This window comes from Danaus plexippus, chromosome 17 (genome assembly GCF_018135715.1).
Source record: "Danaus plexippus chromosome 17, MEX_DaPlex, whole genome shotgun sequence".
Classification (NCBI taxonomy): Eukaryota; Metazoa; Arthropoda; class Insecta; order Lepidoptera; family Nymphalidae; genus Danaus; species Danaus plexippus.
In genome coordinates this window covers 5,635,871-5,662,735 of record NC_083548.1, presented here as the reverse complement: position 1 = coordinate 5,662,735, position 26,865 = coordinate 5,635,871, and the positions used below count along the sequence as shown (strand labels likewise).

The 26,865-nt window shown below is 30.2% G+C and overlaps 1 protein-coding gene across 9 annotated transcripts; it reads right to left on the bottom strand.

The window, feature by feature from the left end:
* Positions 1-440: 440 nt before the first annotated feature.
* Positions 441-23,020, bottom strand: LOC116771204 (NAD kinase-like). Of its 9 annotated transcripts, none has more exons than XM_032662984.2 (10): positions 22,893-23,020; positions 21,029-21,163; positions 4,964-5,047; positions 4,701-4,830; positions 4,115-4,309; positions 3,479-3,581; positions 3,216-3,413; positions 2,809-2,966; positions 2,464-2,546; positions 441-1,935 (listed from the first exon to the last, which is right to left on the bottom strand). In XM_032662984.2, the coding sequence occupies exons 2-10, from the start codon at positions 21,160-21,162 to the stop codon at positions 1,728-1,730; spliced, it is 1,293 nt and encodes a 430-aa protein (XP_032518875.2). In that variant the 5' UTR covers position 21,163; positions 22,893-23,020; the 3' UTR covers positions 441-1,727. The 9 variants fall into 9 exon arrangements, 8 of the variants coding, with proteins under 8 accessions (XP_032518875.2, XP_032518876.1, XP_032518878.1 ...); XM_032662985.2 differs by lacking the exons at positions 21,029-21,163; positions 22,893-23,020 and adding exons at positions 20,362-20,409; positions 20,560-20,820; XR_009752958.1 differs by lacking the exons at positions 21,029-21,163; positions 22,893-23,020 and adding exons at positions 2,211-2,293; positions 16,421-16,796 and having other exon boundaries at positions 1,918-1,935.
* Between the last annotated feature and the right edge of the window lie 3,845 nt (positions 23,021-26,865).

The window sequence follows — 26,865 nt, the reverse complement described above, 5'->3', positions numbered from 1 at the left end:
AGTATTTGACCGCCGAACAGTAACTTATGTCCAAGTTTTTTTTATTTAAAAGGTTGGGTCCTCCTCTTTTGATTATAATAACACTCCTCTCATTATCTTGCTGTGTACAGTAATAATAATTCAAAAAACTTCGGGTATGAGGTTAATTATAGCTTATTTATATTACGCAATCAGTACTAAACTATAAAAACAAGATGAATATTCAACTTTTGCAGGACACCATTCCCAAAGAGATCCATCTTTTAGAAACGTCATTGTACGTTTCAGCTTTTGGCGTTCCTACTTTTAAGTTCTGCCACTCATATTTTACAAATCCACTTCCATGACTTAATATATTCAACACAGCGTTTCAATAATACATAAAGGTGATATACACAAATAATTCCTATTAATATATAATCAACATAAAGTTTAGTAGGTGATAAAAAAGATTACATAGCTTACAAAATTGAATCCGTATATTTCTTAATAAAACTAACTTAATCTTCAATTCCATATATATATAAGGTCACACTTTACAATTTACACTACACATAAAACAATTATACCAACATGTCTCGCAATAAATATCTTTAGATTTGAATGAAAATATTGCAATCAAATTATAAATTAATATTTTGCGCATTTTTTATTGAGCACCATAATGACAAGATACCATCAAATATATTAGCTTAAATTCTGCAGATATATACAAGATAAAACAATACACTTACATTCACCGTTAGTCAATACTTGTATCACCTCGGTGTATATAATTTTATCCCTCGATTGAAGCTCAATGTTAAATTTGATGACACCCGCTCAGGGTTGGCACCTGTGTTTTCGATGTTAAAAGGGAATGTCAAAGTGGTTTGAAATTTATATATTTCAAACATACTAAATATATCTCTTACATTACACTTGGCAAACAATGAAATGGAACTTGGACCCCATATAATAAATTATATATAAGAATGCGTCTTTAAGATTTAGTGAACATTTCCACTGTGAATATATTTATATTATACACAGCTAGTTTTCTTCGGGGCGACTTCAATGAAGTACTTAAATTTGAAAACAGTCTATACTGACAACCCTTGCATCACAAATATAAAAAAGGTTCTAAACTTAAGTCACTAAGTAGAGCCAAAAATTTAGAATAAATATTAGGATTTTTATAAAAGAATGCAAACTTATTCAACACTCAATTCACATCCATCAAAATTAACATAGATTATACAGAGAAATAAAATTATTTTAAGAGACTGGAGATTTAATTTTGGTTGTAGGAAATGTATTTTGGCTAATATATATATATACTATGTTACAAAAAGCTTTTGAAACGAAGTAGTTGTTTATGAAACAGATTTGTGTTTAACCAACATATATTTTCAATGCCTCGGGGTGTACACCACATTGTTGCACCTTCTTTAAAATGTATTACATTGAATAAACCGGAATATACATTTCAATAAATAAAAATACACAATGAATGAACCCCTTATATTAATATTTTTGATATTCTATACTCCTTATAATAAAAAAGTATTTAAATTTATTGAACATTCAAAGGACTATCACATATCTGTCATTGAGACAAAAACAATTTCCGAACAACAATATTCCATATTCAAAAATTCAAAGATACTAAATGTATCCATAGAAAAATGTGTTTTATAAAATCTAGTCTATGGTTTTACAGACTATGTTTAATTTAGTCTATGTTTAGTCTATGGACGTTTGTGACGTCACGTGTCAGCGGGTCTCTCGTCATGATTGTCAATCTCCTCCAGGGTTTCGTTGGAGTAATGCGTCAGGTCGCTCAATTCATCTATTTGCTTCTGCTTCTTGCGGACGTTCCAGTGAAGGCATTCAGCCAACGAGTCGAACCAATCAGATATCTGATCCTGGGCGCAGATCGACGGCACAGGATACACTGACGTCGTCACATACATACTAAAATAGACAGATTAAAAATATTAAACATTCGGCCATTTATTACATTATTATAACATTATTTAGTTGTTAATATCTTAGCCACAAAACACCGAAGCTGAAAAAGCTGGCATGCAATTACAATACCATGAAGGACCCTAATATAAAAAACTATAACTAAAAAAATACCCAGCGAATATTACACTACACTCAATTAACCCGCAGTGATGGCAACACTAAGCTCTATAGTCTATAGTAACATATACTGACAGCCCGACATAACCTAGTATATATACCTATCACCGGGCCTGAGTATCAACTGTGATCGGCCGTCGAACGACACGCTGGCCAAATTATGAGCCTCTAGGCTTAGCATTATCTGAAACAAGCTAATTACATCAGTAAATATACCCAGCCTACTGGACTACTCGGGACTACCTTCTAAACAGTTCTACTTCCTAGTGGTCTACCTCCAGTATGTATATAGTATATGTAATCTGTAAGCGTATGCGGCAAGCGTTAACATTCAAGGTGCAGTCCATCATATACCTATCTCCGTGACGTAATTCCTGTCTGTTCCTGCCGTCGAAGGACACCCACATAGCGTTACGGGCGTCCGGCGATAATGCGATCTAAAATTGTTTTTAAATTCATCTATTTTATTATTGATTGTTTGCATCGTGGTGTTTGAAACCATTTATGTATAAAGTATATGTATTTATTATTTTGACATTTCTTAGAGAATTTGTTATCCAATCGGACTTGTGCAGTCTGATACAAATTTATACGAGACAGTCACATGAGACGTTTTTGAGAATCACAAACATAAGGTGGGGTGGATCATGTGGTCATTATGATCACATGACCGTGTGATGATCATATCATCATATTTACCTTGAGCTCCACCCCGGCCGGCACGACGATGGGTCTGAAGGACAGTGAATGCGGACATATCGGTGTGACCATGATCGCTGGCACCGACGGATGGATCATACTAGCACCAGCTGCGACCGCGTACGCTGTACTTCCGGTCGGCGTAGACACTATCAGACCTGTGACGAAGAAATAACATTATTACGAGTGTACATAACTAATAATTTTTCTTAATTTGGTCAGGTAGAGAGAGGAGCTTGGACGGTGGAGATGAGCGTTTAACGCGCGTTAGATAGGGGCCCCTCAAACCTACACCTGGGTCACAAGTCCCAGGCACTGATGAAGCTCCTCTCCCTGCAACGCGATGGACCCGGCACCCGCACGGTAAATCCACGGAATACTGAGAAGTTTCCGTCTCATATACTCACCGTCACCCTGCACAGAGGTAATGTGTTTTCCATCCAAAAACAGGTCGATGTTTGAGAGGTAGGGCGAGGGACCTCTGTCTACGACGACTTCGTTCAGAACCAATATAGTTGTAGGTTTTTTCTTCTCTTTGCCGTCTTCTGGAATCTTCCTCAGAACCACGCACTGCAGACGCGACCTTAGAGTCAACGCTGCATGACCTACAAGTTTGATATATTTATTACTGGTCCGAGAAATCTTTCTACTTATATGATATAAGAGTTACCTTCTAAAACATTTTCCACTTGCTCCTGGAAGTTGTTGAATTCGAATGGCGTCAAGAATCCCAGGGATCCCAGGTGGAACGCCATCACCGGTGGCACAGATTGCTGCAAGAAAATGTATATAGATAAAATGAAACAAGTTACACGTATTTATGAAAAAATGACTTCATTAGCCAAGTCGGATATACGAGAGAGAAGAGGGCTCGTTATTCGTTACTTTTTTTGCTAGAGATTTTTTTTTTACTTCTCAACAATAAATGATATTGTATACAATAGAATAGAGAAAAAATTTATAGTATTCAACGAGAGACGAAATATGTCAGACAAAGCATCAAGTGTTCTAGATCTGTGTGATAGTTGAGTTATATATCACGCGAGGATCTTCGCAACAAGCATCCGTATCCGGTGGATATGGATCAGGGGTACGACACAGCTTAAGTAACCCACGCTATACAATACCTATATTATATAAGGTTCTATTCTTAAATCGAATATTTTATTTTAACAAAGGAGTTCCGATGTGTCTATTCAGTACAACACCAGAATAGCGTGAAGTTCTATTTTTAAAACGTAACATTTTTTCACCCAAGGAGGTCCAATATTTTTTATTGTTTCAACGAAGTGGTTTTTATTTGCACCTGAAACAAGGAGCTGGCGTGTAATAGAGTGCCGTCACCGCCGAGACAGATGATGAAGTCTATCTTATCGGTGAGGTCGTCGGTGCCGGCCCTGAAGGTCATCAGCCTGTCGCGGACGGACGTGAAGTCCCCGTACTCCTTCAGCAGCGTGTCCTCGAGGACCGCGGACTCCACGAACACAACCATACTTTTCTCCTGAAAGTTTATTACAATAATCTATCAATAACAATGACTTTGGATGAATAGTATCATGCAAGTTTAAGTTTTATCTAAAATCAATACTAGAAGTATTTGGTTTAAAATATAAGTGCTTTTACTTTTTTTTTATGTCCAAAATAATATTTTGGAATATTTATTAATTTGATATATAAGTAGCATTATTATAGAGCGTCGTAATTATTTGGACTGTAAATTTTAAGTGAGTCATTCTCAAACACTTTCGCACCTGGAATAGTTTAGAGAGAGAGGGTAGATATAAATGGGAAGAAATCTTTGTGTGTGTGTGTGTGTGTGTTACAGAGACGTTTACATGTGAGTGTAAGTACGACTGCTTGTGTTTGTGTGTTATTATATTGTATGTACACACATGCACGAGCCAATGCACAAGTTGAACGAATGGCACCAGCACACTGGAATCGTGTAACTTCTTTATAACCAGAACTGATAACGGCGGTTTGTACCAGGTCAGCCTCTGAGAAGCCGGGTCTTGGATCTGCCTGAAATTTAATACAATTTATTGTAAACAATACTTTATTTAGTTATGGCAACATTTATAGTTTATAACAGATAATGAAAAGGTGTAATAGACTGATAATACAGATAAAATATACTATTTTTTTTTATTCTTACATAACCATGGCCGAGTTCTTCATTATTCTGCCGCATGGTCCAAACTGTTGTATGGGTGAAGGTGCGTTCAGAGATCTCGTTCTCCTGTAACAATAAAAACATATTATATTATATGTAAATATTTGCTTAATATTATTGTAATGGCATGATTATGTAGCAAAACGACTCCTGGAAATAAATTGTGTATAATTATAACACTAAAAGATAAGTGACAAATTTGACAAGTATATATACCTAACGAATTATATTCATGTAAATGAAACTAATATTTTTCTTAAATACTACCTTGATCGCGGTTGCTGAAAAGTAACCTAAATGTAGGGAGTATGTAGTTTTTTACAAAAATAAAGCACGCGTAGTATATCCGAATAATATTATTTTACTTTAAAAGTATATATACCTGTTTGGTCTTAGATTGAATATACGAAGATAAAATAAATGTATACGGAATAAAAAAAAATTATTGAAGGTCTTAATGTAATATTAACTTTTTTTTTTATTAAATTAACCGTTTGTAACTAACTGCACACATATATACGTACTGTTAATATCTTTTTGTGTGTCTGTCTGTTTGTTACACCTAATTTATGGACGACTTAACGAATTAAGACAAAACTTTAAGTGACTAAGAGCTGATGTAATAAGTAGTAACTTGGCCAATTCAATTTATTTCTATCATTTGAAATAATTAAAAGTGACTATACCGAGCGGACGAAGTCGAATGCACAGCTAGTATAAAACATAAAGCTATATTAATAGCAATAACACGATAATTTTTTTTTTCTTCACATAAACCTTGTTATTTCCCTGTGAATACAAGGACAATGCAATTACGTAGACTATAATCAATAAAAATACAAATGTATATAAAATCACTTAAAAATGAACTAGTTTTTTCTATCGATAAGACCGCACTTTGTACACTCTTTATTTTTTTATTTTATTTCGTATTTGTTTTATTCTATTTAATAAAGAGAACAAATTATTATGGAGTCTAAAAAAGACATTTACAAGAAACAAATCGATGTTTTCAAATACTTGTGGTTAAATAAATTCTATAGTAGCTTCTAGTTGTAACAAAATTACTTGAATCAAACAGTTGTTATGCAATGTCTGGACATTGTTTTTATTTTAAACCAACATCGCTTAACGTAACACTAAGATATAATATATAGTACCTTAAATTCCAGTTTTATCTAAATTCTTCAGAGAAATTACATTTTAAATATAAGATTATAATAATTCATTATAAAATCTTATTAGTGTATATAAAAAAAAATAATGAAAAAAATTGACGATATTTTCTTAAAAAAAAAAATTCACATTATGTATATATAACTTATATACAAAATAAAACAAATGATATTAAATATAAATTTAAATAATTACCTCGACACATGACGTCTCTATAACACTGACTCGTACAGTGACTACGTCCAGTAACCAGTGAACTTTGACACATGCTTTTTGAATAAATCCATACTGAATTATTTACAGGTTGTATAGTTATAACGTTACATTATTTACTTTCACCCATATTTATATCCTATTTTAATACAATTTTTGAAAAAAAAAAAATATAAAATTTACCCATCGAAAACAAATATCTGATCATATTATCGCCTCAACTTTACCCGTATTTTTTTAAATAAATAAATAACCAGCTATGAAGCGTGAGAAGCAATACCTGTTCTCCATATTATTATAGGAGGTGAAAATTCTTTTGTGTTGATGGGAAAAATAAAAAATGTGACACAGATGTGTGGCCATCACTATAAAATAATTCAATGGCCTTGAACAGCGTTTGTTTTTAAGCCTGCGTATAATTTTATATACAAAAACACAAATAAATTAAGCTGCGATTTGTGAAACGCCAAGGTTGCTTTTTATAAGTTGATCGTCGCATGAGTGTGTTTTGCTAAACTTATTCGTGATGACAGACGATACGAATATTTAATATGAAGTGACTTTTAAATTTATACAATAACAGTTTTGGACCGCGACTTCGTCTGAGTGGACTTCGTGAATGGGCCCAGAGAGACATATATAAGCGTTAAAATTGTAAATCTGTCAACTTGCCAGAGGCGACATCTGTAGTGTCATTGCCAATGTTACTGCATACTTAGCACAAAATCATACCTTGATCCCGAACCAGATCCACGAATATATAATCCTATCCTCACAATTTTTTCATATAATATAATAACAAAACTTTTGATTTGATTGATTTTAATGAAATTAGTAGTCATTTATTATTTTAAAGAAGTTAACAGGGTGTGTGTTATATCTTTTATTTTTCTATTGCCTGTTATATAAATATTATAAATTCAAGTTTTGAACACTCTGTATATAACTATAACCAAATTGGACATTACTGTTACATACACAACAGTTTTGCATTAACTTATCGACCTTATACGATTTTTTTTAAATAATAAATTCAAATTCTGACAGACCTTAAATATATTTGGTCAAATTAACGACTTTAGTTGCATTATACGTGTATTTTAACAACATTTATATTAATACTATTTAAAAAATAGCGTACATAAACAAATATTACTTTTGTAGTAACACCAATTAAACATTAAAATTAACATGTCATCTACAAAGGTTTTAAGGGTTTAATAGAGGATATAATAATTACTAATGTTGCCACAAAAAAAATCGTGTCACATACATAGCCAATCAAAGTAATGCATAAAATATAGTCATTTAACGACTCTACATTTATTTAAATAGATAAAGATAAATGGAATTACTTATATATTTTTTAGTTTTTTAATGTCATGTTGCTTGACAATGACAACATGTTTTCAATTCATCGTTATAATTATTTAAAATATCGATAAAGAATCACTTAAGTACTCTGTTCGTTATCTTAACTGTAGGTTTTAATTTATCGATAACTCTACATCTGATAAACAATCAATTGTTGTGAAATAAAAAATCTGTTTCAAGTTTATTATGTTTAATAATAAAGTATTCATATTATATAAAACTAGAATATAAAATCAATGTTCAAACTACATAAATATGAAATGATACTTAAAAGCAGCAATAAGAAGAAAAAAAATCACAAAAAAGGCGTTTGAAGTATGCATCCCTATTAAAAATGTTTATATTGACAAACCTCCTGTCAAAATATTCCTCTTTAGCCAGTACGAGCGCTGTTTTCCCAGATTCATGTGAGAATTGCCGTCTCAGCATGTTAGTTCGTCTTCCGGAACAATTACATGCACATTTTCTTATAAACTACAAAACATCAAGTCACTCAAGGCTAAAACTAATATCAAATTCCAACAAAATAACACCATAACACAGAAACACAGCCCGGCATCAAAGGTGTGTTTATAACGACTGGTTTGTCGGCCGCACGCGCATCTTAGCCCTCCTTCGCGACCTTGAAAGTTAACTTTGCGATTCGCGCCACAATTCATACTTTTTGAATTACAAATAGGGTTAACGACCTCGTGCGTTGCTGTTTCATTACGGTATTAAGCGTTTAAAGATTTTAAAAATTATATATATTTATTTTTTTATATATATGATATACTAGTGTATTAAAAGTGAAAGTGCAGCAAGGTCTCATCGTACAGCGGACATGTTAAAAAATGAAAGTGATTACGTATTTTTTTTTTAACCGCACGAACAAGGTCCGCATTATACAGCCGACGAAGATTGAGCCGTTGTTAGTGATTACCGTCAGCATTGACCGACATTTGATTACACCACGTTTGAACATTGATGTTAGATTTTAGAGAAAGTTGCGAATGGTGGTTTTTTTGCAAAATTTTGGCTAAAAATATATTTTAATCGAGTTGTTAAGGAATTCGTTGTAATGAAAATAAATTAAATTTTTATCGTTTAGACACGTAGCTCGTTCTTATAAAGCAACATGCATTATATGGATAATATGTATGGAAAATAACTGAATTGTAATAATAATTGCGTACATACAGGTTTTAGTCAAACATGAAGTACAAATATATTGATTTTTCCCACTTTTTGTAGAATTAAGTAATTGCGAAAATAGGCAATGTTCACTTGATAGTATAAAATTAAACAGCATCATGTTTATTTTTATTCAGATAATTATTATTATATGATATTTGCTAATCAAGTAGCCAATTGAGAGATAAGATAAGATAAATGCTTTGTAGAATTACTTTATGATATTTCGGTTGGATATACATATTTTTAAAAATTAAACTAGACACAAGATGACACTAGTCCTTGACTGTCATCACACCTCTTGATTTCGGTCATAAATAAACAATCTCAGTATCAGCCTATTGATCGTTTTCTTGAAGACACCCTTATTTAAATTCGAAGGAAACACAGACGCAGGCAAACAGTTCCAATACTTTGCTGCGCATGAGGAAGGAGAGAAGAGGTAGAGTACTGCTTCGTCTAGATGCAGGATGATAGTAGGGATGCCCAACGTGCGTATCACCAAGAGGCAACCAAAAAAATCGGAGTAAGACAATGAAAATCACATCTCGTCTGCCCGTGATCACGGGTGCTGCAAAGCTACCGAGACGTCGGGAGTATGTAGTTTTAAAAATAATAAATTAACGCGTAGTAAATCGAAAATATTGGTTTCATTTAAATGAATACTCGCGGAAATCTCATTCGGGATAAAACAATGACTTTGTTAGTTTTTAATGCGTGACGTAAGTAAACGGAAACAGTTCCACGTTCATGCAGCCTATGCAGGTACGACTGAAGTCCTTGTAAAATATATACATAATTTATATAACACTTACTAGAATTTTGTTACTTTTGTAACAAAATGGCTCATTATTTGAAACGTATAATTTAAATAATATTTATATAGCGACACAATTAATACAAAAATACTGATTAATCATATAAAACACAAATAGAAGTCTTGTTTCATTTGAATTTTGATTTATGTAAATAACTATTTATTTTTTTATTAATGAAAATATTTAAAGTATAGACGCAGAAAAAACGATGTCATACGCAAAACTTTAGGCCGAGTTTATTTATGTGAAGTTGGATATATGTTTTTGGTATGTCTGTTAAATGACAATAAATAAAAATCATTGTGGATACTATTTTATATACAGGTACAACTAAATGTTGGTGTTAATGCGCAAGACGAAGACCAATAGACTGTACCCAGGCCTTGCCACTAGTTTGTATAGATATACTTAAAACAGAGAGTTTGCAAGTTTTCCATCATTAATCGCACTTAGACCGAGTAAGGAAAACAGACGGGATAAGGAAGTGACCTTATGACCTTCACATCACAGATAAAGCACGCACGAATTAAGAAACATCAAAATAAACTTACGTTCTGCTTGAAGACATTTCTAAAATATCTAATCTAAATATGGACCAATACAGAAAAAAGCAGTAATTTATTGAATATATATATTAAAATATTTACTTTAATTAAAACCTCATGATGTTTAAATGACTGGATACAAAATGACATATTAGTTGATACAATACTTTGTTATCTATGTAACCTGAATGATTAGAGTTCAGATTGTGATCAAATTATAGATAACTAGTTTTTGCCTGCGACTTCACTTGCTGTGATTTTGTAATAAGGCTCTATACATACTGGTCTATAGTCTTTGTCACTTGACTTCGTACACACACAACTGGTTTGAATAGATACTGCGGTAATGCGTTAAATTCCAGCCTATGTGTTATTCTGATGTCTAAACTATATTAATATAAAGTTTCGGCGAAATCGGTTAAGTTGTTTTTGCGTGAAAGAGAAACAAACATCAATCCATGAATACACACATACTCACAAACTATCACGTTTATATTGTATTATATTAGTAGAAAGCGTTCAGTGATATACATAGTTCAAGTATTGTGTGACAAGGACGATACTATGGTCAATTGTAGCTGTTCTGCCAATAGAAGAAATGCGTGAATATTAGAGTTCGGCTGCTTTGCCAATAGGAGATATTCCTATATTAATTTGGTAAAAAAAATACTTTCAAAAAGGCATATGTAACATAAAAAAATAAAACAAATAACTATTTTTTATATTAAAAAAAAAATGTTGTGTAACAATGTAACATTTAGTACAAGTTTAACAGAAGACTTTAAACATACAGTTTGATAGAGATCCGTTTAATTCGATGAGAACATAACCAGACGGTAGGGGGGGGGGGGGTTAAAAATTCTAAATGTCTTTACATAAGAGACGAATACTTTGAATTAAGCGTGAAGTTACTTAACCGGTACACCGACAAATATTTATAATATAGTCAATAATAGTGACATTTTCCAGTCCGAATGAAAAGCTTACTACTGACGTTGAAAACATGTGGTAATGACACTGTAAATTATCAAGTTATTATCGCACGATATTATATCGAAGTGCAAGCGTGCGATGTTGCCAACAATGTTATATAGAATACGATATTAAGCCTTAGTGACGTAAACATAAATACAGTTTTAGCGTGTATGTAAAACAAATACATGAAGTTCACGTGTGGTTATCACACGATACGATAGGGCATTTGTGGTTCATTGTATGAAGATGAGAACTTAAAAGTTAGTTATAATAGTTGAAATCATATATACATATACATATATATGATCCAAATATCAGGATGGCAATATTAAATAAAGAGAAAAAAGACTAAGAATAAATACTATACTATATATAATACATCTTAAGAAGCTGAATGATTTAAAACAATGATCGAATAGATAAAAAATGTATTATTGTCTTTTAATGTTATATTATGATATAGTATCATAAATGCGTCACCACGAACTGTCAGCGTGGTCAGTGGGAACTTAATATAATAAACTTAATATAAATAATATGTAAAAACTACTTTAAGTTAAAGGTATAACGACGATTTTTGCTTGTATTTTTTATAATTTTACCTACTTAAGTTTAACTTTACTTACTATTTTTTCCTATGAACTCATAAATATATTTATTCAATATTTACGAAAGACCTTTACAAGTTTGAGACATTTGAAGAATTTGTTCTCATTGAAAGTTAATTGCAATTTCATTTGATATAAATGAAATTAAGGATTTACGTTATTTATTAACTAAATATTATAAATAATTTTTTAATTCTTATTCCGAATACGTACATTCGATATTATTCTAGAGTCATTTGAAAAGTAGGTAACCAGGGCGACGATAACACAACACAATGTTATAAACGAAAAAAATATAAAAGAGTTTTTTAACAGAAATAACAAAAAACATGCTAACCTCTCCTGTAATACTACTGAATTAAAATTCATAATTAGAATGAATTTAATTTTTCAACATGGCGGTTTATTTATTCTTTTGCTAGAATACACGCACTAAACACTCGTGTTATATGGACAATCAAATAGATAAACACGTTACACAACAGAACATAAATATATATATATTAGATTTAAAAAAAGAACTGCGTCTAATACAGTACCGTTATTTAAATGAATATGTACAAATATTTGACAATAAGCATCCTGCAGTATAGTTACCCGAGAGTGAAACGATTACGATTCGAGTTTCGAACATGAACGCCAAATAAAAAGAATAAACGGTTCGATTTTTAAAATTAATGAGCATTTCATTAGCTCGTTAATTTTCTGTGAGTTTCAAATTAATTTTCTACTGTTTTATATTTTTTCTCTTAACGAAACTCAATTTCGTTTTGTATTTATTTATTTTCAGGCAATATTTTCCGCAATATGACTAAAAAGGTTGTATACCTTAGATATTTTAAATGTAAAACAAACTGTTTAATTGGATTGATAGTAGTTGATAGCGAGTATTTGAGCAAAACATTTTTTTATTTACCTAAGTTATCAGTATATTTAGTCCCAGTTTGCACCGTCGTCGTACTACACACGAAGAATTTTCCGTTTGTCATTAAATAAGCAACTAATAAAAATGAGCGAAGATATATTAATGAAACTGTTAACTCTGTGTTGGAAGTGTGTCCATGCAAGTTTGGACTAAGTATACATAAGAATATAAAATTAAAAGAAAGTAAATGTTAACCTTTTTCAAGATGTTTATGCTCAACTTTGCGAGTCGAATTTTAATTGAAGAAATATAAAAAAGCAAATTATCATAGGATTTTAGTTATCTATAAAATTAAGATTTGATGAATGAATAGTTGTGTATAAAATTCAATTCATGTTACAAATCGTTTCATATGAGTTAATTAAATTAAAATATGTTTTCTAGCAATAATGTTTATTGTTTTATGAATCGTAATTTAAAAAAGATTTTAATTTCCTTTGTATTAACAATGAGTTAGGTATATACTGCGAATCTTTTATCCTACCTCCCAAAAGTAAGTAGTTCTGAAGCGAACTAGCAATGATCCACAAGCTTTACCCTTGTACTCGTACTAAAATCGTCCTTCATCATCATCATCATCAGCCTATCGGAGCCCACTGCTGAGCCAAGGCCTCTTCTCACATGGAGAAGGTTAGAGAATTAATTACCACGCTTGCTCAAGACGGGTTGGCGATTTCAATCTTATAATTTGAAATTATAAAACCAGGTTTCCTCACGATGTTTTCCTTCACCGCCCGTCAGTGGTGTCTAAATACTCTTAGAAAGTAGACATGACTCGAAAAAGGTCACATTGGTACTGTCCAGGTTTTGAACCCGAACTCCTTACCAGACAAAAATGATGTTTTATAGAACAAGATAATTTTAATACTTTAGGAGTTTTCAAACGTGAAACCAAACATTTACTTTCTAAGTTTTACGTACATAAATAATAATATTTTCAATGCATAATAACCGTGTTTATTTCGACGATATAAACATGTAATCGGCAAAAAATAAAAAAATATCTCAATTTTATCTTAAACAAATATTATGAATTAAACATTACTATATTATAAAAAAGAGGAAGCTACAAATAATTTTTTTCTACATCAAAACATATATAAGTAATATATGTATTTGATGTAGAAAAAATATGAATGTGAAGTGCAATGTAAAATATCGTAATTATTATATGCTGTAACATAAAAAAAGTTTGAATATAAGGCTATCGTTATTATTAAGTATTATATATGGAAACCAGGATAAATGAATGTAGGATTCATAATTGATAAATCTCTACACAGAAGAGCTATTGTAAATTTATGTCTTAATACATATATATGAAAACTGGGAAATTTATAGAATAATCAAATGAATTAAATTCAGTGATTTTTATTTATTATAGTGATTAAAGGGTTCACAGACAGCTTGTAGGAGGTTGAAACAAAATGGCGTGTATTCAAACACAGGGAAATAGAAGTGTCGTTTATAAAAGTGTATTAAAGAACGTATGTAGAATAAGACATTGTTTAATTTTATGTTAATATATGTATATGGAAAAAAGCAATATTTTATTAGAATTTATATAATTTAGTAGAAATTTATCTAATCAATGAGTCCTTGTTCTCTTCATTTTAAGTTTTGTTTTTCATATTTATATATATATATATTTAAATGTGTATGTGTGTGCGTACGTGTGTGTATGTTTTATATATATTCACGTATAGATAATTGATTTTTATGATCGAACATAAAATATTTATAGCTCTATATGCACGCATAACATAAAAATAAAATAATTTACCGATAGGTTAAGTGTTATATACTTTTTAATATCTTTCATATTATTTAAAACTACCAATATTTTTGACGTTCTTATATTAAAAACGAATATAACAATATAAAATGGCATTGCACATACATAATATATACCGACCTTTGCGTTGTAGAAATTAAAAAAAATATATATATATATGTATATAAATATACAAAACACAGCGTTCATCATGAGTGTGATGATTTTGTAATATATTTATCGTATTTTAATATTTCGTAAATGTTAGAAGGTTAGGTTGAAAATTAATATTGGATTGATCAGATTATTGAGGCTCGAGGTCAAGGTGTTGTCGCTTGACAGATTATCTGGGTTGATGTAAAAATGGGACAAGAGTTTACTGCAGTTGACACTTCACAATGGAACAGAATCAAGAGACGGGTGGAGTGAATGATTTCTCTGGGAGGTTATTGTTGCAGGTTACTTAGTTGTATATGAATTTTATAGAATTTGTAGATGAAAATTTGATTATAAATTTCAATTTATTTATATGAAACATACTTGATAAAAAAAGATTTTAATCTATATAATAAAAATTGTATGTATGTTTCAATTATACTGATAGTTGAATAACTTCTTGAGACGCTATCTATTTGCGAAGAGTTCTTAAATCTTGTATCCTTAAAACATGTCTCAAACGTCGCACTGCATACGGACAGTTTGACCTATTCCATTAATAAAACTATTACGATAGTTAAAAAAATTGAACATGTGAAAAGTTTTTGCAAATGAAATACTTGAAAACTTCTCGTGTGTAGTATTCAAACGTGTGGTAACGCAGCGTTATCTATGGTATGTATTTATTTGTACTCATTTTATGTTCCTTTGTAATATTTGATGCAACAAGTGAATTAGTCTTCTAGAAGTATCTTCGAGAATAATATGTGCATGTATTTTTGTTGCAAATTCTTTATGATATAACCAGTTGTGTCCTGTTATTGAAAGTAATATATATATTTGTCTTACTTTCGGAATGATTTGTGTCTATTGATTTTAAATATGGACAGCAGACGCTTACAATGACACATCGGCGTGTTATCAGAATTGATAATGAGTTCTTTGAGGAATACAAAAAAAAATGACGTATTTATAACTATTGAATTGATAGGCAATTAAAAAGAAATCACTTGTACTAATCACTTATAACTTAATAGTTTCAATAATTATTAATTAATGTAAGTTTTAAAATGCCTTAGTTACAAAAATATTTAAATTACACTACCAAATATATTTTCTTCACTATACGAGTACTTATGTATGATCTCGCATACAAAGCTTTTTTAAAGGCTAGTTTAAGTGATATTCGTTTTTGTAAAACTATATAAAGTTATTTAACGTTGGTTTTGTATGTGTTTCATTGTTTTACATTAATTTTTATATACATATAAAATGATATATTAAAAATAAATGTCTCTTGTATAACATAAATAATTATAATTTTGATATTCACATCCAAAAATATTATGTCTATAATAAACAGAATAATTAAATCCTCGTAATTATATAGTTATTATAGTAAAAGGGAAGTAACTAAGCCGAGTCTCGACTACCTGACACTGAAACCTAATTATCAATGTTCCAGTAAAAAGTCATCATTAATGGACTCCCACAAAAACAAGTTCGCTTAATTCAGGTCAGCACAATGAAACTATACATTTACATTGAATACATAAAAAAAAATAATAACATTATATCTCCTCTGGACAATACCAAAAAACACATATATGTTTATCAAACGATATATAACTCGATATAAAGTCCGGATTAATTCAATCAATGAGTTGTTTAATTGCATTAATTTACAACTGTATTGACTCACGGCCAGGTTCCTGATCGCAGTCGCCGCTGCCTGATCTGAGTCTCGGGCAGCGCGTGAAGTAAAGCCTGGGGTATCAGACTCTTTGACGTCCTCCGTCTAAATCTATGCTCGGAACGATCAGTCTTACACTTCCTAAGAGTCGGGAGCTCCTCGGCTGAACACCACATATTATCAAACGAGAGCATTATCACTAGCACTTCAATACATATTCAGTTTTAAAACTGTGTTGTTGGATTGCTTGGGGATAAGGTTACCCAATTCATGCCACTACAGCAGTTAAATCGGTTGTTGTGAAATAATTCGTACCGTCGACGCGACCGGCCCCGTTGAGAGACACTGGCAGACTGACCCGAAACTTCACTACTTCAGTCTTAACTAGTCGCTCGTCTGATATAAACATGGACTTAAAACGTGTTGCACGTACACTAACCACCAACTATACGATTCATTATTATAACAAATCATATATACTTAAAATTCGACTTAAATAACTTCATCAAAGATAATATTGTGATGACAATATAATATCTGTCATCATAAATAATTGTTTCGTTAATCTCTGTTATAATGGCGACTATTAAGATATATATTAAAAACCCAATCAATCATATAACTTCTTAATTCAAATTAATTTATTGTGCATTAAAAAAAAAGGTTGTATATATGTAAACTTTTTTAGGATACACAATCTCTTTGGTGATTAAAAAGTAAAATCGTTTTAATAATTCGAATGTAAGTGACGCTCGTCTTTGAAAGTGTTCGAGACTCGAGACAGGTAAAACAATTCTCTGAAGACATCGCTATGTCTGTACGTCCTGAATGTTTGTGAAAGTGTAATTTCAGTACCAAGTAATGATATAACGAATATATTAAAAGAAACACTCTCTTTGCGAATAAACTTTTTAATTTCTTCCAATTTGCAATAAATAAAAAAATTCTATTTTGTCTTTCATAAGACATTTATCCTTAGTTTGATAGCGATTGAATTGGAATTACAAATTTAAACTTTAAAAGTATTATAGACCCGAGTAGTATTTGAATCTTTGACTGCTCGTGGCTACGAATTCTAAAAATACTAAAGTCAACAATGCTTAAAAAGCTGTCAATTTTGACATAAAACCAAAACACTTGAGCGAGTACATTATCGATCGTTATAATTCCATCCATACTAATATTATAAATGCGAAAGTAACTCTGTCTGTCTGTCTGTCTGTTACTCAATCATGCTAAACTACTGAAACAATTTGCACGAAATTTGATATGGAGATATTTTGATACCCGAGAAAGGACATAAGCTACCTTTTACCCCGGGAAAATGACGCATTCCCATAGGAAAATTCAAGCGGGCCGATCGCTTTTACGCCTAAACTACTGAACATATTTAAATGAAATTTGCTAAGGAGATAGTTTGAGACTTAAGAAAGGACATGAGTTACTTTTGACCGCGGGAAAACAACGTAATCCCATGGGAAAAATTACTTTTCTGGCCAGGAAGGAAAATCAAAAAACATCGTATATAAAAATGTATTGCAGTAACCTATCTTCTTCTTAAAATGTATTAACCTAACTCTACCTATGACAATCACACTTAGTATGGCCTCATCTCATCTCGGCACAATTCAAACATACGTACAAAAAAGTACAGCTCAGGTTTTTTCATACTACATACTATACAAAAAAACTATCCAATGCGGAGGAAGTCACGGGTAAAAGCAATATATTACTAATTCTGAAATTTACGCGGACGAAGTCGCGGGCGAAAACTAGTAAAGGAATAAATTTAAAAGATTTTTTTTTTCAAACTTAACTTAAAAATAAGGATTAAGGTGTAAGTTACACCAGAATTATATTATATTATAACAAAGCTTTATAATTGTGTTCGATATAACGATAAACGAATGTGGTCCGAAGTCGTGTATTAAATAAAATCAGTAGGTCAAGAGTCATCGCACTAAAAACGGCGCGACAGGCCTTAGCTGGCCTGAAAACATCGAGGATCGGCGCGGCTACACCCAACTAGTGGAATTTAGAATATCAAGGAATTTTGACAACTCATAAATATATAAAACCTTTCTTAAATATCAACTCTTGTAATTTTTGTACATCGGCTGTAGGAATTCGACCAAAATGTTGTAAAAAAAAAATGCTGATATCGCTGTGCTAAAAAATATATGGCGATTGGCGTTATATTTTTCTTATTACTGGATATGTTTTGAAATATGTTTTATTCATAGAGATTTATATAAATATATAAAAATCATAGTGTAACACTAATAAAGTGTAAATCAAAAATTATAAATAAAATATTTTCAAGATGAGCTGGGTTTGAACCTGGGACCTCCGGAATAAATAAATACATAATTATAGGAATAAAAATTTATGATTAATTCTACAAATTGTATTGATTTTTATCAAGTAATATAAACACATGAGAATTGAAGGATAGGTATTGTTGCAGAGGAGTACAACTCGCCTTACTCTGAGTTTGAAATCATTTGTTTAAAAACAATATAAATTTAAATCTAACTTTCTTTAATATTCCATATGTATGTAAAAAACTCAGTAATATTGCAAAACTAATTAATAGATCTCAGTAACATTATATAAGATGCTTTTCTAAAACACTTAGCACTTAAATAAAAATATATATATGTATATATATAGTTGTGTCTTAATTTAAAACAGAGTTTAAAGAAAAAATGAATTCTATACGTCCGGTCTTTAGTGGGAAAGGATATATTTTATGTGTTAAACTTAGTATTGTTTATATTAATACATAAATATACACCTTTAGAGATTTTTTTGCATAATTATAAAAACACATGTGATGTAAAATTTATAATAAATAATTGCAATCATTTAAATGAAACTAATATTTTTCGGATATACTACGTGTGCTGTATTTTTTTGTTAAAACTACATACTTCCGATGTTTCGGTTACTTTTTCAGTAACCGTGATCACGGGCAGACGAGATGTGAATGTGAGTTTAGTTTTAACAAAAAATATATCAAGCTTAGTATATCCGAAAATTTTTAGTTTCATTTAAATGAACTCGCGCAAGTCATAGATCTCATTAAATAATTACATTTCTGTACATAATTAACGGTAAATGAAGTGAGTTAAAGTAGAAGTAAATTAAATGAATAAGAAATTTTGATAAAAATATGGTTTAAATATACACTAATATTTTCAGATTTACAACACATTTTCATCTCGTCCGCCCTTAATCATGGTTGCTGCAAAGTAACCGAAACGTCGGGAGTGTGTAATTAAAAATAGTAATAAAAAAATATTAGTTTTATTTAAATGAATATTCACAAATGATCTCATAGATCTTAGACCTCATTATAAAAATATCACTTTTCTTAAATAAAAATTTGCACTTAGTAATATTTTGATAAAATATGTATATTTTTTAGGTATAATACAAGCTTAATTATATACAATTTAGAAGATTTATTTATATAAAATGGTTATAAAATAGTAAAATTTTGTTTTAATTTAATGAAGCACTATGTATTTTAGTATGATCGAAATTTATTTAATTTACCGATGTTGTAAGCATATTATATTACTGTATGAAAATGTGGTTATTGATAACGTTAACATAATATATTTTGATTTAAAAAAATTTAATAATCTTTTAGGAAATTTTTATTATATCAAATAATTATTTTCTTGGTTTAATTTAATTTGGGTTAAAAAAAAGTTTTATTTAAAGCAAATTAAAATACCGTCTATCATGAATGAGTGAATTAAAATTTCACATTTTTATTGAGTGCCTGTTAGGTTATGATCTAGTGTTGACTAAGTGCAACTTTGCTATTCCAAATTATATATTTTTTCATAGTGCACTATGTTTGAAACATGATGGATCTTATGCAAAAGTGCATCTAGTAGCATCAGTGAGAATAAGTTATTACAATCTCTGGTACATACTTGACTTCTTCGAAATGTACAATTCGAACACCGATGGGGCAATCATTGCTATAAATAAACATTGAAGTCTTTAAAACTCATCTCCTTTCTTATTGGACTTATTTAATTTTGTTTACCTCAAACGGCAAAACATATAATAGAGTAAAACAAGACTGATAATAATATTGTCGAAATATCCTTTATGTTTAAAAATCATACCTTTCATCTGAATCCTCACTTTCTTTGCTTGTTGTTGGATATTTACATTTGTTTTTACAATCCATTCTTCTAACACAATTTACTTAAGAGTATCCACAATGTTGTCATCACTTTGAGTAATTAATATTATACAGATCATGCACATTGCTAAATAATATTAAGTAACACATAAAGTTTAGAAATTATGCCATATTTGCGGTTTAGTTTAAGTTATAACGTTCATTTAGAGGTTATAGATTAGAACACTAACACTTTCACTGTCAATGTCAATGTTACAAAAATTAAGACATAATTCAAATATAAACAGCCACCGTCTACAATCATAATGATTCATCTACACATAATATAGCGTAATTTGTTTTGCATTTTGAAATTTACAGATTGAATTTAATTAAAGATTTAGGTTTATAAAAATATATGTTCGTTCTAGGCCTAAATTTATAAAAGATTAAGTTATATTAAATCAAACCTGAAATTATTTGTTTTCTCAATAATGGATTTTATGGGATGTTTCCGGAGTGGTCCAGGTGACCCACTTGGAGAGTTTTCTCTGGACTCCGCCGCCATTGCTCGAGCAATCATTAAGTCTTGTTCATTCAACATTCTATAAAAATATGTATTTATTAAATAATAATATTTAGTATCATTTTATTTATGTCTAAAATTAGATGTTAGAATAGTGGTGACGAAATCACATAAGCATAAATATTTGAGGCCTTGGATGACTATTTGCTAATATTTATCGATACTTTAAGTTACTTTTATATTCCAGAAGTCAAACAATATATATATATATATATAAACTTGTTATTTAATCATCCTAAATTAGATATGCAACTTATTATTAGTGATAATAATTATTGTTGATCGTAATTCAACTAAACGCAGTTATAATAAGCAAAAGCATCTTTTTTTATCCTTACTTGACTGATATGAAATAAGATTAACGAAAATTAGGAACTTATTCAAAAAAGTCTTAAATTTTTTTTAAATAAACAAATAGCATTCTTATAGAATTATTTCCTTTTGTAAAATATTTCAGTTTAAAAGTTTATATTGACGGTTACATTACAATTAACCTAGAACCATAGGTTTTCTTATACCTTTGAAATTTTTAAATATCTATCTAACAGAAAATAACTTACTGATAGCATAAATCGTTAATTTATGGTTTAATTAAAAAATAAATCGCGTATTTTTTATAATTATTACTTGTAGCAACGTCCTAATTCGCGAACATAATTAATTTTAACACTAATAAATTAACTTTTATAATTGATAACAATGACTTCATGTCAAAATATAATCTGTAATTTTAATATCAAAACATTTTTTAACACTATAAAGAAATACATCATATTTTAGGCACCAAAATTTATTTACATATACTTTTTTTGAAAGTAACATATACATTGATGAATAATTTCACAATATCGAAATTAACCTATATCATCCAATGTCAAAACAAATCGTGATCAACTTCGAATATCAGAACTAGTTACGGACCCCTAAAATATTTGTAATAAAACGTACCCTAAGTCAACGAAATAGATATTAAAATTGATAGACAAGTTTACAGTTGTGATAAATGAAAATTATTTGAATCTTGTTCCCAATCCAAGGCGAACGCGTTTGTAGTAACGAATGAGAGCAACATGTGCAAAGTAAATAGTAATTCTTTGAACGAAATTGCCCTTCACGGATTTTAAATAGGTGTTGTTAGATTGTAACTGTCATTTGTAACGATTAAACGGGCAGACAAAATATAGTATTGTTTTAATGAAAAATTGTAAAAAGATCGAATATTTTTTAAAATCTATTCACAATAGGGTTATTGTGCAAATATTCCACATGATAAGAAGAGACATTTATTTTACTAAAAATTTATAACTTTTATGTCAATTATTAAAATACAATGTTGAAAAATCAAACGTGTTAACTTTGTACTGAATAATACCTATTTTTATAGACAATGTTTTGAGATTCCATCACGTATAATAAATTTTGAACTTTAACTAGGGAATTTATTATATAAAAATTAATAGAAATATTAATTGTTAGTTACAAATAAATACAAAACTATTTCTATAGTAACATTTCGAATAAAATCATAGATTATTACATATCAAATTGATTCTACATATAAATTATGGCTAAAATTGTAGATGACACTTAAAATAGGCCAATAGAATAAAAAAATATAAAAATTTAAAACAGATAATATATTCGCTATAAAAATATATATTTTTTTGTAATAAACAAGTGAGAGATCTCTGCTTTCTCTTATACTATACATGTTTATTTATTAGGGTGTATATTTAATTTATACTCACATTAATATATAACGTAATATACTTTATAAATTTAACAGAAACACATTATAGTTCACTTTGTAACGTACGTGTACGTCGGCTAACGATTTGTATGACAATGCGTGTCTGTTAGGGGTCGGTGGGTCGGCGTATTACAGCATCCATCGATGTTTCAAGCCACGGTCGTGTCTGCCTCTCACTTCATCAATGGGCAAAGCGATTAACAGCACACGATCTCTGATGTACGCTATTAATAATAACGCGGAAATTCAAGTGTAAATCATCGCGGTGTTACATGTGGCGTTTTGCTTGTTTTTACGAAACAAGTTAGAAAACAAACGTGTGAAAATTTTTATCGTCATGTGAAACCAGACAGTATGCATAAAAAAATATTATAAAACTGAATGATCGAAACTTTTGATTGAACATGAAATAAAAAAAAAAATTAAGTAGATTTTCCATATCTATTAACATTTAAAATAGTATGTTTATTTACTGCCTTTTTATCTGTATTTATTAATTTGTCCTTTGTAATAACAAAGATTGATAATTTTATTGTAGATATTACATAAATCATATACTTTATAATATTATATTTTTATCTATGGCAACAATCAAACGTGACATTAGCGGATGTTATAAATAATTAAACTTAATTACTTATGTATATTAACTTTTTAAGGTAGACGAACAAAAGTTTTATAAAAGATCGTTTTCATATTTTTTTAAGTATTTTTTTTACAAAAATTACGCTTAGTTTGAGAATATATGAACAACGTCTGTTCCGCTTTGTTCTTATAGGTATTTGTGGCTCTTATAACTGATTAATAATAAGATAAGATAGAATAATAACCTTTGCAAAAGTACTTTGTTCATTGATAAAATTAAAATCTAAGAAAATGTTAACATTAAAACAAGTATCTACTTCTATAAAGACCGTCTATATTTAAATGATTAAAATAAAGTTAAAGGAAAATATATATTTTTCAAACTAAGAATTTTAATTGCAACGAATATCTTATCTTATTATTATTTTTCTACCTGTAACTTCAAAACTGCATAGACACTGCGTGACTATAAAGAAGTACTGAGTAATTTTTTTTCGTCGTTATGAATTTAAAAAAAAACTTTTTTTACAGTAGTATCGCTGACTTTGATAGTTGACAGTGTAAATTTTACTCAAAACTAACTAATTAGGAATTTCACGAGTTCTTCTAATTTTAATTGTATACAAAGCATTATAAAGTTATGTTTTAATTTCTATTTACTTTCTTTAAAACGCAGTTTACGCTAGATTAATTACTAGGAAAGAAACTAAAAATGATGTGGGTATATCAACTGTTACAGACCCATTACTTAAATACAGTTTATTAGCAATTCAAACAAATATATCTAAAATTGATGTTGCTAGTTGAGACTAACAAATGATATAGTTTTATGTGACATTTTTCATACACAATGCAACTGTCAACTGTCACACACAATTGTCTCTTCTGTTACAACAAGCAATGCTTTAAAAATCACATTGACAGATTATTACACATTTTTTTAAATTGTTTTAATGAAACGTAGCCATAACATTATTGTGGCAGGATATACTTACATTTTTATAACACAAAATCTATTTATGTTATAAACTAGATCATTTAATAAGTTTTTTTCATTATCAAAATATTTATTTTGTATTTCTGTGTTATAGTTGTATTCGGCCGAATAGATAATACGGTAATGCCAATGAATACATATATTGTTTCGGTATGTAGCACAAACATTTTTTTTTAGTAAGTTTCGAATGTTACATGTAAATTTTAACGCAGATTTCTCTAATAGAGCTGGTTTTTTTTAAACATGTTTAGTTTGGATGACAATATATGATAACATGTGATGAGGTCATTCTAAATCTAACATGACTATACACTGAAGATGGTTGACTAGATACTTTAAAATTTTCTGGGCAAATTAATAAATTGCCGTAAAATTAAAAAAAAAAAAACACACGTGTTATTAAAAATATTTTTCTTTGAAAACCTTGCGAGTGAGCGTTTTTATGGTCACGGAATTGGGTATATAGGAAGGGACTTAAAAAATATATATTTTTCTTATTCAATTTTCACCAGGAAAATATTTTTGCAAATCTTTCATTTAATTTATTTATACCCTCATAAAAAATATTTATTTTTAGTGTTCAAAGAACATCGAAACTAAATCCCTTCCTTAATCATCGCTGGTACAATTTCAGCCCAGTAGATTTTTTTCATTTTTGGAAATAGTTAATAATTATTCGGGTGCACGATTGGACTGTAGGGGATAATTAAACATGTCGAAGCCCACGTTATGCAGAACAGTCAACACAACGCCCACTTATGGACGCATCGGTCGCGGTAGTACAAAAGCATCACACCTTTTGTCAATTTTGCCCATCTTTTCTCTTCAATGGCTTCTTTTAATCGCTCAAATAGTGGAGCGTATTTTACGTCGGTTATGGCACTACCTTTATTTTCATAATAGATCAAGGCTCAAAAGGTCGCCTATCCAGAGCCGTAAAAACTTTTGCAAAAAAAAAAGGATCAATAATATTCCATCAGAGTACCAAAAAACGCTTTCCATAAGTTTCCTAGCTGACGATGACACCTTAAGCTTCTTAGGTGCCCTTTCAATAACTTGGAGTCATGTTTCGTCTCAGGTTCATTAGGATGAACCTAAATTTCGTCTCTAATTCCTATTCAATTCAATACGCTATCCTTGTTTTCCTTGCAGAGGCCCAAAAAAGCATATGTACTCTACGCGCTGTTGTATTTGCGGGGACTTGTGCTTTCTCAGCATCCATTTTGCGCTGACCAGGTTTTAAAAAATAGTTGTAGATGAAACTTCTCAGCATTCTATGGATTCATTGGTGCCGGGTAGGCCGAGAGGAGCTTCAACAGCTGCCTGGGACTTGCGATCTAGGTGTAGGTTTAGAGAGCTCCTATCTAAATCGCGTTAAACGCTCACCTCCGCCGTCAAAGTTCCTCTCAAGGCAAATACTCCAACCATTTCCAAGATTTGTTTCTATTTTAATCGGGCATCATCTCAATTTTTTGGACAAGTTCTAGCGTGGTCACCTCTATGCTTCTGCCCATCGTCTACAAGTGATTCTCGTCCTTGTTCAAATAAATTGCTCCTCTTGTACACCATAGTCTTTCGGGGCAAGAGTCCCCTTAAACCGATGCCATCTCATGCAGCATGGTCGGAACTGAATTTTCTTGATTGGTAGGGAAATTGGCACAATATTCGATATTTTCCGTATTACAATTTTCACTCCAGATTATGTTGCTCGGTTGACAATAGCTCAAAGAATAATTAATTCCCTCCATCCAACTCTCTCATTTCGCGATCATAGAAAATTTCCCCGTATAAGTCAATTTAAATATGTAAATTCACGTAAGAAGGTAAAGAAAACTAATTGAATAGGTGTATAAAATAATTGTCTTACCTGGTAGATTTACATTTCAAGATTTTCAAACTAATTAGATAAATTGCATTACTATAGTGCAAATCTCTCCCGGTGAGGCTGTTAAAGCCAAAGGGTTAACATCAATTTACAGACGTTAAACACTCATTTCCAAACAAATAGTTCCAATCTTTACTGGCATGGCAGAATACTTTTGTTTTATCTGGCTATTCGGAGTTAATGCGAATATACCATTATAATATTTATAGAGCCAAGAAATTTTTAATTATTAAATTAATAAAAAACATATAACATACATTTTACTTTTTGTTTACCGATGTACTAAATCATTGAATGATTTTCGTCAAACCTAATGCGCACAAGCAAGCTTTATAACACTAGTACGTTATTATATAGTAGATAGAATATAGTGAATTTGTTAATGCAATATTGGTCATATTAAATTTTATTATAAATTATTTACACGAAATTTTACTATAAGTTAATAGCAAAGACTGAAAAATTCAGCATCCACAGCGCAAATCTCCTTCTACCTTTATGACA

Coding starts and splice junctions, on each gene's coding strand:
- LOC116771204 (XM_032662983.2), bottom strand. CDS start 16,605: ATGCTCTCGTTTGATAATATGTGGTGTTCAGCCGAGGAGCTCCCGACT. Junction 4,831..4,963: donor AAGAACTCGGCCATGGTTAT/GTAAGAATAAAA, acceptor ATTAAATTTCAG/GCAGATCCAAGACCCGGCTT. Junction 3,582..4,114: donor ACGCCAGCTCCTTGTTTCAG/GTGCAAATAAAA, acceptor ATTTTCTTGCAG/CAATCTGTGCCACCGGTGAT.